This window comes from Hippoglossus hippoglossus, chromosome 12, assembly GCF_009819705.1.
Source record: "Hippoglossus hippoglossus isolate fHipHip1 chromosome 12, fHipHip1.pri, whole genome shotgun sequence".
In the NCBI taxonomy this organism is placed as follows: Eukaryota; Metazoa; Chordata; class Actinopteri; order Pleuronectiformes; family Pleuronectidae; genus Hippoglossus; species Hippoglossus hippoglossus.
The window spans coordinates 2,583,727-2,596,327 of NC_047162.1; the positions used below are offsets into that span (position 1 = coordinate 2,583,727).

The 12,601-nt window shown below is 41.1% G+C and overlaps 1 protein-coding gene across 1 annotated transcript; it reads right to left on the reverse strand.

Moving 5' to 3' along the window:
• Positions 1-34: 34 nt before the first annotated feature.
• brap (BRCA1 associated protein) lies at positions 35-12,238 on the reverse strand. Its single transcript, XM_034603258.1, has 13 exons — positions 11,870-12,238; positions 11,490-11,651; positions 10,039-10,255; positions 9,762-9,951; positions 8,665-8,778; positions 6,798-6,946; positions 6,250-6,325; positions 5,991-6,129; positions 5,050-5,159; positions 4,886-4,975; positions 4,642-4,745; positions 4,188-4,327; positions 35-766 (listed from the first exon to the last, which is right to left on the reverse strand). Exons 1-13 carry the CDS (start codon positions 11,946-11,948, stop codon positions 537-539), a joined length of 1,800 nt encoding a protein of 599 aa, XP_034459149.1. The 5' UTR covers positions 11,949-12,238; the 3' UTR covers positions 35-536.
• Between the last annotated feature and the right edge of the window lie 363 nt (positions 12,239-12,601).

A 12,601-nucleotide genomic window follows, 5' to 3' on the forward strand; every position in this document is an offset into this window, starting at 1 on the left:
GTTTTCAGGGTTCGTTTCAGAAAGTATAGACAAATTATTTTCAAAAGAAAACACTTCAGGATTTTACTTAAGAACTGACAAAAAAAGTTTAAAAGAAACAGCATCTTTACATTTTAAAGAAAAATAAAGATGTCACAGACTTTGATAACAAGTACAATCACAGAGTCTTAGACTGAGCACAAACAAACATTATTTTGATCAAATAAATACAATCTTTGACCAAAATAGATCTTTTAAGATTTGGAAACAGAAGATATTCATATCAATATGTTTGGAAACCACAAAGGTCGTTGTGGCTTTAATGAGAAATCCACTCACATCTTCCACTTTTCTTCTTAGAGAAGCTACATTAAGTTAAGGAGGATAACTATGCAGGTAAATATCACGATTTACTCGTAGAGTGTCTCACATCTTCATTTCTCCTCTTAGTGCTTTCTGAGGAGCCACAATGATGTAGACACAGGTTAATAAATGGACAACCATGGACAACCCCTGGTTGGAGGCAGCGATTCGTTTCCAGTAGATTGTATAACTGCCTACTTCCTCTTCCTGCCCCGGCCTCTCCTGCCTCTGCCAGAGGAGGGGCCTGCTCCTGCCGAGCCCAGTGCGCTGTCTGCCGGGCTGGCTCCGATGTTGATCTGTCCCTCCTGGATCTCACTGCGAGCCTCTGGAGGCAGGTGCTCAATCTGCTGCTGCGTCTCCAGATAAAACATCACGTCTCTCAGCTGCTCCTGCAGCTCTGATATTGTCCCATCCTTATGATCTACTGTAGAAAAACACAAGAAAACAAACCTTTACATTTATTTTGATAAAGAAAACTTAAATAACGTAAACATTTAGAAAAAAAAACTCAAATGATGGATCTATGTCAAGTATTCTCTCTTTTACATCTATAAACATCACTTTTACCATTTAAACCAGTCTGACAGAGCTTAAATATGATGGTAAGTGCTCCTGCCCCCCCTCTGAAGGAGCAGGTGGGGGACGGGGGCTTCTTTATGTAAAAATGATTCTATGAGAGTGAACCAAAACAGTACAGTGGCATCGCAGGCGGCTAAACATTGAGCTGAGCCTATAAAGCTCCATAAAATGGCTGCAGATTCAGCAGACAACTTCCTGTACATTCAAACTCACCTCAGACGTCTGTGAAACTACATTCACAGTGTCCTTTCATATTATACAAATATCAGGTCATAATCAGTATACAGTTGCTTTCACACTCAGATGTGTGATATGCTATATGTACAGCATATAGATATGTATAGCCCTCACTGCTGGCCTCAAGGTCGTGCCTCCACACAGCGGTGTGAACTTTCTGCCTGTGCAAGTGACTGAGTTCAACATTCACACATAAGTAAAGCTGTGGAAAAGGGAGGAAACCTATGAAAGTCATTATCATAATCCTAAATGAAAAGATGTGAAACTGAAAATGTGAATAATCTATCCCACAAACGAGCTGTTGCAAAAAAAAATAAAATAAAGAAAAATGACACACTCCTGCTGATAGACCGCTAAAAGCATCCGGTGTAAACAGTGTCCTGTGATGCAGCTGAAGAGCGAAGAGAGAAATACTCCAATATATGAGTCATGTACGACAGTCCAGCTGATCATCATGAGCTAAATAAATCTTACCACAGATATTTGTCAGCTGATAAGAAACAAAACTCACTACCACAGTAAACTAAGGTCAACATGATAAACGTGATACCTGCATGTCACCTGTTAGAGCTTAGCCCAGGGCTGCGAGCATAGCTACAGGTGTGGTCAACTGTAAAATGTCCCTCTCAGTACAGATATACATAATATTCTGTCATGTTTCTACATACAAACTTAAAGAAAAATAAAGGTACCATAATGTGTTTTTTCCGCTTTATTTAACAAATGTCAACCAGTGCATATTGTTCTCCAATTTTGTTGAATCTCAAATATCAGTGTCAGCCTCAGAATCCAGGTATCTGATGGGCTCTAAACAAAGGTGGAAGGTGCATGTGCCAGGAAAGCTAACAGGGTTAACTGTATCAGTGTCTGAACTCAACGATTAGAACTGTTCAGTCTTTCTTAAGAATGGGACATTTCTGAGCTCCACATGTCTGCTGCTGCACAAAACCAGAAATCTCACTCAGCTTTGGAGACTGAGTCTCTGAATCTTTACAGATCAATGTGATAGAAACATCATTGACATATTGTCATCAATGTTGCAGAAGCCTGAAACCCTCTAAAAAAAAAAGTGTAACACATCATCACTTGACTCAACTGACGACAGATCAGAAGAGGTGTGTTCATTCTAAACTGCTTCACCTCAAGCTTGTTCTTACAGTGTGTCACATTTCTGCCAAAGCTAGAGATTAAAGTTTAGAAACCTTTTTAAAATCATAACAAGTGAGATGTGTGGATCTTGCACATAAACAGAGTGCACATGCACTGAGGGAAGTTTGTTTATACTGTCCTGATCCTCAGAGCGAACTGATGTGGGAAAAATTCAGGTGCGACTAAACCGCAGACTGAATACTTCCATTCAAACCTACTAAACCTATTAAACTGACATTGCTCTCAGGCAAAGTGGTGATCTTTGGCAGAAGTGTCTGTAAGACGCAGGAAACACAGTCTGCTCTCATTATCTTTTTATCTTCTAAAGAAACACCAAAAATGAATAAGGGAGTGTACAGAGGAGAGAAGTGGGGGAGTGAGTGAGACCAGTTGTGTAACCGTTTTATCCTTTAAGTGTTTTTCATTTCATCTCCATACCACCTGTACAACAGTACGGTATAAAACTACTATTCTTCACGCAGCTCTTCCCTTTACCCAAGATGCTCTTGCAGAATGTCACCGTTCTCAGCAACAGGCACATGTTCTGTGCAACAGCATTTGTTTACGATTTGCAGATATGACTGTATAAATAAGGAAGCACTGCAAGTCCTAGATCAAAAATTCCCCAGCCCGTTGAGGGCTTATATTCCCTTTCATTTGCCATATTCCAAATAACAAGCAGCCATTTGGACCATTTGTGCAAACCCACACCCCCATGCAGCCACAGTTCCGTACCAGACCCGAACCGTTACGTAGAATTATCTCCAAGGCAAATCTGCTGAAGGGGTCATACACTTTCACAATAAAACAAATCCTTGCCAATGCTTAGACTTCGGTTTAGCCGATTTACAAGTTACATGTTGTGTCATGGCTGTCACCAGAGGCTATCTACTGGACCGAATCCACAAGATTTTGTAAGAATCATACATTTACACACCCACCTCTATAAACATAGGGCCCAGGCAGAGTTCCACTTTAACTTTAAGACTGAGTTTTGCCCTTGAGTGAAGGTTGTGGATTTAAACTCTTCTTTATGAAAATGATGTTGCAACTCTCTAGAGATTTCAGTGTTTGCGTGAACACGTCTGACCGGAGAATCTCATTGTTCATGTGTCAAAGGCAAACTCCAGAGAAAGTCTGGACTAAATTGTGCAGGTAATCTCCAGAGGTCATGACTGGGAACTGCTTTAGAAAGGGAGGGTGAGAGGAGGGGGATTCAGTAGAAAATATGCAGCTTCACCATAAGATTCCACTAAATCCTACGCACTGAACCTTTAAATCCATGATCAACTTAATGACAGTGCAATATAAAACTGTTTTTAACTCTGCTCAAGTGATTTATGAAATGAATGAAAATTGTGAGGGGGAAAAACTCACCGTACAACTAGTGACAAGCCTCCAGCTGTGAAACTATATGAGAGTCTTAGTGTCCATGTATCTAGTTTTAGATGCAATAACATCTTGATATTTAATGAAATTCAGTTGAAATCCATTTAAAAGCATGTAACCATGAAAACTTCACTGTCCACTGTGGTGGTCACTCAGAGGGTTGTTGTCTTTCCCATCGTGTTGCTGACTCTGGCCAGCTGCCAAACAATTTCTACAGACCCTACAATGTTCCTGTTGGCACATTCTTACAGCTTCAGTTTAATTCGAACCAAATGTCTCTGATGGGAAGTTGAGTTCTGTTTTTTTTAGTCTGTCGTGATAAAAAAGGAAAACCAATGTCCCCTCCATAATGATACTGTATCCAGTGCACAGAGTATTGTGCAAGGGCTTGGCCACTGTGTTGAGATGAAGACTGAAAAATGTATTTAGAATATTTGGTGATTTTGCCAAGAATTCAGAGTCATGTCATGTGTGGTCTCCTCCCTACTCACCACTCTCTTTTCCTTTGCGCTCCTCGTCTGCCAGCTGGGACTGCAGCTGCATCTGATTGGATCTCAGACAGTGGTTCATCTCCTGCTCCTCCTTCAGGTCGTGGCTCAGCTTCACCACTCGACTGTTTAACTGAGTGTACCTTAACATGCAAATGACAGACCTGTAAGTTGTCACATTCTCTACAGAAACAAGACCTTCTCACTCTGGTGTAAATGCCCTGGTATTGTGCCTGTTGGCTCACTTGCACCACTTACTGGAACAGAGCGATTGTTCACAAACATTAGTTATGGTGAGTACTGCCTGGGGTTGAGGGCTAAGAGTGATACATTTGGACGAAATAAGAATAATAAAAAGAAGAATATAACAGGAAAACCTAGAACCCAAGAAGTCTAGAAACTGACAGAAACACAGACACACAAACCAAAATGTAAAGCAATTGGAGTCAACACCTACTTTTTCTCCATGCCCTGCTTGTCTTTGGTTATTTCTCCTAATCGACGCTCCAAGTTATCACATCGCTCCAAGGTTTCCTTAAATTTAGCCTTCATGTTGTTTATCTGAGGGGCAAACATAAACACAGGTGTTAGATGTGATGTGTGTGCACAGAATGACCAGAAAAGACGTATCTGATGGAAGAAATCAGCTAGTAAACATATTTGTGTGAACCTATACAAATGCTCGTATTGAGAATAAGTACCTCCTCGGCTGTCTCCTTCTCCAGATGAACGATCTTATTCTCCCAGTAAATCCTCTGAGACTCCAGTTGACTCGTCAGCAGGTACGAGTACTGTACACACAGAACACTCATCAGAACAGGTCGGAGTTGATTTCGCAAAAAAACAAAAAAGGGGAAAAGCTTACCTCAAGTTGAAGTGCATCGATTTTCTCAGCTTGACATGTGTCTCCCTCACACTCGTACTGTACCATCTTCCCATCAGTCTTACTGGCCACCAGCCGGTGCACGTAGTTATCTAAAATAACATGGATCAACATCAGCTCGTCATAAGAAAATCCTTATAGTCTCAAAGTTGGTCCAGTGGATCCAGTTGATGAATCAATCAAATAATCTAATAATCTGTTGATTGTTTTAGCCATTTACCAACATTTGCTGGTTAATGCTTTTTCTCCGTTTTAGATCATTGTAAAATATTGCACATCTTTATGTTTTGGACTCTCAGATGGACAAGACAAACAAGAACGATAATCAGGGCAACTATTTTTCACTATTTTCTAACATTTTGTAGATAAACCAAAACAAAGACTCGGTAATGAAAATAAGGTTCCTTACGCTGCCTAATGAGGGTGTCTAAACCCTACAATGCATCCAAAACTTGTATATACTTACTATTTGTAACACACCATGAACAACAGGTCCTTCAAATGTTAATATGAAAATAATATCTTGAACTACATCTATGCCAACCTGGTCATTACATTTGTTGATCAAAATGATTTGTTACGACCGAAGCTCCAGAAGAGCTATTTAATTTGTTTTGCCAGTGACTCATCCTAATTGAGTGCTAATATTTCCATGTGACTGCTTGATGTATTAATAGGCATCTCTTTGCTAATATTTTAGTCATAATAACTGTTGATGGTTATAGTTAACAGCATATTTTGGTATCTTTCTGTCCTCTAGTGGCCAAAATTGGTTAAAAAAGCTATTATACTATTTACCAGAGAAAAACCAGGAGTGATAAGAGCAACACCAAAGAAAAAAAAAAAAAACACAGGTTGCATCATAAAATAACAATCACCATCCTAAACAAGCAACAAACATACAATACATAAATATTGAGCACCTCCTGCGTAGTCCCAGACACGGTGGTTGGTGAGCTGCATAGCGTACGTATGCTGCGTTTCCTCAAAGTGCTTGTACGCATGCCGGCTGACGTAGCGACCACAACCGATGTGCCCGCAGATCAAACAAATCCACAGGTTCTGTCGAAAAAAAGAGTCAAGTGGGATGAAGAAAGGTAAAACGGAAAATCTAAGTGATTTAAAGACTGCCAAGTTAAAACGGCTTTATAGGAGATACACCAAACAGACCGCATCAGTTACCTCCTGCACGCCGCACTCAAAGCATTTGTTCTCTTCAACTGGTTCTGGTGTTTGACAGTACCTACATACAGGACACCTGAAAACAGAGCACACATTCATCTATTGTCACACACATGTGCAGAGGGCCTTTGTGAAACAGACATGTGTTATGAAGAGGACAAAACAAGCAACACATGACATGAAGCCTGGAGAAATAACCAGTGGGCTGAGAGTAAGAGGAGACAACATGGGAGTATGGTTCCTTTATTAACAAGGTGGTTGATCAGTTCTGTATTTAAACTGAACAACAATAACAGTCACTAGCATGGACATAGTGCCACTGATAGAGGTAATGATAGAAACTGGCACTGCAGATTTTTAGTCACATATCTTGATCAAATAAGGTCAGAAATAAGCTCTCAACTAGTGTTGTCCACATATTTCTGCCAATAGTGATTCCAGAGAGCAACTATCAAGTACATCAAGTGACTGGGAGTGGCCTGAATAACATGACAACATTTAACACTATGTGGGAAACACAGGGCAGAGTATGTGTTTGTGTAACTCACGAGGCATCTTCCCACCGCTGGAGACACTGGCTGTGAAAGCTGTGATTGCAGAGAGTGGTGAGGATGCCGTTAACCGACTCGTCCATTCTTTCCAGGCACACAGTGCACTTTGGCACCTCGGTGAGCTCCATCACCGGCAGACTGGCTCCCTGAGGAGAGGGAGGGAGGGGGAGGGGGAGGGAAAGAGAGAGAGAGAGAGAGAGAGAGAGAGAGAGAGAGAGAGAGAGAGAGAGAGAGAGAGGATATGAGAGAATGTAAAAAACATATGCTGGGTGGAGTCAAAAGTCTGAATAGTTTTCAGTCCTGAGCAAATTCAGATAAGAAAAACAGATGGGAAATTTCTGGGTTTTATTAAATCCCCAACACTTGGAACAGTAAAGAGAAGAACTCTAAAGAACATGTTGGACTTGACCTCACATAAATGAATTAAGTAAACAAAAAAAGTCACACACGTCTGCATTTCCTGGCTTCCTTGTTAATGACGTCATCATATGACAATTCCTGAGCAAGTTCTGCAATGATGCCGATAAAAGACCACTTATGTTCCTGTCTTACACCCGTAAGTTTTATTGCGTGTGTGTGTGTGTTTTTACATAACCAAAGCCTTTGTGAGGTTTCTAGTACGACTTCTGTATTTCATTGCACTCCTAGTTACTCAAATAAATACCAGTGCATTTTCCGATCAATCACTCACACATTTATGGTCATGTAAAAAGGCAAAATTGAGAATATAGGATGAGATGTTGAATATCCCTTGTACATTTGAGGGTCTTTTGCACAATTTAGGTTACCAACTACCAGTAGATGTTGGCAGGTGTTAGTGGCCACCAGCGGATTTTAGGGAAATAGCGCCATCAAGTGTTTGGGCCTTGTAATCAATGATACAGGCCGAACTTGAGGGTACACTGAGGCTAAAGGTAAATCTGACTGGCTACTGGCTTGTATGGCAGCACTATGAAAGCCATGTGAACCCCTCAGTAGATCAAACATCATTATCTCTATGCCTTTTTAAACTAAACACTCTTGTTCATCGTGACCCCCACTGTCTATATGTCAAGTTTCAAGTGATTTTACTGTAGAAATGATGAGGAAAGTTGAAGTGAAAGTCAGCTACTTTTTCGTTATTGCACTGATAACTTGCTCCTATTAAATTAAAAAAAATAAACCTCTTCATCCTGAACAAGAGTGAGGTGAGATTCTTAGTTACCTCTTAAAATAAAATAAAAAACGATATTTAATAAGGGCACGTTATTTATTAGTAGTTGACTATCCCTTTAATTTTCTTAATAAACATACATATAATATTCTATTTCATTATACTTGTTAATGTTTACAATTGACCAAAATAAGTGACATTAAACTTTCAATGTTTGTCTTCTGCTTTTTTTTCCAGCTCCAAGTCAAATACTGTAAAAATACAAATAGACGTTCTTGCGTGACAAGGTTTCATAAATGACGAACCACATGACCACAGCGACACACAGCTGTTCTGTGACACAACCGCAGCCAGTGAGTCTCGGAGAGAACTTTACAGGCTGCACTTTCTCGGTTTGAGAATTGTCACAGCCCTACAATCACAAACAATATTTTGTAGCGCCACAAAAATTAAAATTCAAAAACATTTAAAATCCCAACTAAAAAAACAATATAAATTATACTTGCATATCTACAATCAAGCACACAACATAAACATCCCGCATTTGTTTGATTGTCGGGTTCCCTTTGGTTCGTCCTTCATCGGTTGTTCATTAATAAATTTAACTGATCAAGGGACAAATTATTGTTTTTAACAGATACACAGGGGAAACCTGTACCTCCTTCCATACCATGAGCTTAGAATATGTCCTTAAGGCGATTAGTCATTTACCTCTTCAGACTTTACAACTTCTGCCCGCTCCACATAGACCAGTTGGCACACTGCTTCCTCTATGGAGTTGAACTGGCGGCCGTTACACGCTGTGAAAAAACTGTCTGCAGCTGCCTAAACAAACAGTGAAGAAAAAAAAGCAGCTTTAGGAGAGAATGGTGCAAAGATACATCATATTATAACTACTGGGCAATAGAAGCATAGGCTTATTCTAATCTAACCACTTGCTTGTCTTTTGTTTTCATTTTTCTGAGGAAATGTGTCATGTTGAATTAACTGAGAAGTCCTGGATGCCTGAACTTATCTCCAGAACACAACCAGAACCACTGCACTGCAGATATGACTGATACTCTGAGCCTGAAAACCCAGAGCAGAACATCAAATCAAAGACCATCTATTCACTGATATGCATTCAAATCAGCTAGATACTTGAAACAAAAGCTCAATCTTTGTTTTGGTTTATGTGCAACAATTATGCCACTCTCTACTAATATCAGTATAAATACTAGTACGAGTCCTGCAATCTTTCAATATCCGGTTAGAATTCATTGGGACGTTGAACATGTAGTTAGTTGGTAAGAAAAAGGCAAACTCTTCTACTGGCATTGGGAAAGGAGTCAATCCCAGTGGTTTAAAAAAGGTTTAACAGATGCAACTTTTGGTCAGTAGGCCAAAAGGGTAAACGTACTATAAATGACCCCTACAGTGATGGAATATTTTCATCCTACCGAGATCACATTGAATTAGTTTCCTATAAATCTGACATTTTGTTCAAAAGGAAATTCCCAGATTTTATTCATCTCACGTAGACGACTACCAAAGGTGATTTATCTCCATCAAACACAACTCACTCAACTCCGTCGACCTAGGCCATCTACACACCACTGTAGGAAGTGGACTTGGGCCCAAATCTTGGTGCCTCATGCTGAGAAGAGCATCTTTCTCTTTCTCTCTAAATGTTCTGGTTAAAGTCGTTGCTGAGTGAGGTTGCATTGTGTGTGTGGGTGGGAGTTGTAAGTTTGTTTCCTGTCAATTTTTTAAAAGAAACATTTTCTGAGACAAACACCCGATACTGCTGAGTAATGCTGAGATTTTACCTGTCTACAAAACTTTATCAGAACCATGTACTGGTTTGGAGTGGAGTCCCGTATGATCTTCATATGCTCCATTACATCATTAAATGGGGCCATGAGCTTCATGAGGTCATGGCTGGTCATGGTTGCTGGGACAGTCAGGATACACACCATGGCACTACGTCTTACATCTTCAGTCAGTGAAGTCATTTTGCTGCAACAAGTCAAAATAATACACATTCCAGCTCAAAACCGCACATAACTTCAGAAGAAATGAACACAAAGGTCAGGTGTGACTCACTTGGTCTTGTAGAGGTGCATAATACCATAGACGATCTCCACAGAGGGGTTTCCACTGAAGAAAGAGATCTGGTCGGGCAGCTGCTTGGAGGGCGAGTCTGGAGCAGTGACTGCCATTGCACTGCTTTCCTGTAAACCCTCTGTGTCCTCAGTGTTTGCTGCCTGAAGTTCACTGCTCTGCTCGGCTGAACCACCAGGGTCTTCACCTCCTCCTTTATCTAGAGGGGGAATTGGTTGGTAATATATTTAGTTTTTGTAGAAATGGAAATACCAAAATGTCACAATACTTTCTGACTTCTCTACTTGACTGTGGCTCTTGGCTCCAAATTTATTGATTCTGACAGAATAAATGTTACTGTTGTATATTTGGTCTCAAGTACAGTACTGTCCAAAAATTTTAAGAAGTTTAGATGTTTACATTCCTCTCCATCACATATTCCCAACAGGGGGGAATTTGATCCATCCCACAAACATTTTGTATCATAACGAGGGCCTAAAGAAACAACCAGTGTCACAAAGAAGAGTCAGAGACAAGAAGAAGCAGGAGTCCTGCAGCAGATGCTCTGGACCCCACAGAGCCCTGATCTCAACGTCACACATTGCAATCACATGAAGAGACAGAAGACAAGCTAATAAAAAGGGAACGCCCCTTCTGAACTAAACCTCACTAAGACTGAACTCTTAGTCATCCTGGCCATCCAATCTCTGCAGCATACCGACAAAATCGTCATCCTCTTAAAAGGCTGCAAGAAACATGGGTGTCATGTTTGATAACTAGCTTTCTTTCTCTTTCCATGTTTCATCTGTCCGGCCGATTTGCCCAACTCGTCAGGCCATACCTTACTCACCCCACTCAGCTCTGCATACATGCTCATACAGCTCTTCATCTCACCTCGGTTATATGACAATCCTTTAGTTATGGCAATGACTCATTCTATATACTTATAACCTAAACAAACAAACATCAAACAAATTTGCTACTTAATCATATTCCATATAAGGATTTCTATACAACAACATGAGTTGTTATGATTGTAAAAAACTGTGCCCTGTTCCTGGTAACTCTTCGATTTTCTTATCTGGAGTCAGATCATAGTGGCAACTGGTTAAAAAGGAAAGTCAAACTGTGCAAGTCCTCAGCAAAGATTGTCAGCTGCACCTGGGGATCCTACCACGTTCCAAAGACAGATTGTCTCTACAGAGGATTCAGGGTCTATCCCAGAGTCCCATTCCAGTTGGACAGGACTGGAAAACCACTAAAGATCTCATTAAACACTGGAACCACCTTATTTGATTCCTTCGGAAGCAAGGAGGGGGGGGGGGGGATTCAGTCCTTGCTTCCTCTGGATGTCCGAGCTCCTTAAACTATTCCTGTGTACGTTGTACTTCTTGTACTTGTACTGTGCACACACACCTCTTGTATAATGTTGCTCTGATTGTTGTATGTCTTACCTGGGCTGGGCTCAAAGGTTTCTATCACCATGTCCCCCATGGCTCGGCTGCCAATGTGTTGGTGCAGAACAGCTGATCTCTCCAGCTCAGTCTTTCCACTCAGAGCGTGTTTGGCTAAAGCCAGAGCTTTGTCCTGCCGCTCCTCCTCAGACATGTCGTCATCTGCAGAACAAGACAGAAACGAACGTGAGACAGGTCACTTGTTTCTCCGAGCTCCGACGAACGGGACGACAGTGTCCCAGCACCGGAGTGAGACATTGTTTACGTCAGTGTTTTATTGCAGGGCTAGTTATATTAGTTAGATACTGGATTGGCTAACACTGCTGTTAGCTACCGGACTGACGTCACAATAAAGTGTCAGGGACTTTGAAGTGACTCACCAGCTGAGTACTGGAAACCCAGGGGAGACGGAGACTGGTCAGCTAGTTCCAGGCGGATAACAACCAGCGACACACTCATGTGTCAAGACAGAAACAGCCACTTCAACAGAGAACTAAACAACCCGGTGACAGCCAGCTAAGCTAGCCTGCTAAATCTCCAGCTAACACGCTAACTTAACTTGCGTCTGCGTTTAACCAGCCGAGGCGCATTAACTGTAGTTAATACGGTGTGTTCGTCATCCTGCGTTGTCTTCGCAGACCAAGAACACAAAATACACGAGTGTTTTGTAGCTAAAACCGAGAGTCGCTCAAGTCATCCTGCTCCCAGCTGTTTCTAGCACGTCACTCTTCTTCGCACACAAAACAAAGGAGCGGTGGTTAACCCCAAGTGTGTCGCTGCCCCCTACAGGCACTGAGTCGGTACTGCAGCTGTCACAGGAGTAGGAATCAGGGTTATTTAAACCACACAAACAAACAAACAAATGAGTAAATAAAAACTATGCCTATTAGTGTTCACTAAATTCTTTTGACGAGCCCAATTTCTGTCAGTTAAAGGAATCCATCCATCCAGAGCCGGACCCCCACCGTTCCAGACGTATGCATGCACGTACGTACAGATATATATTTTTTCAGTATAAACATTTATTAGGTTAAATCAGCTGTATGCCTACATAATAAACATTAATCTAAAACAGCTTTATGCCTACACACATGCACATACAGACAACGATA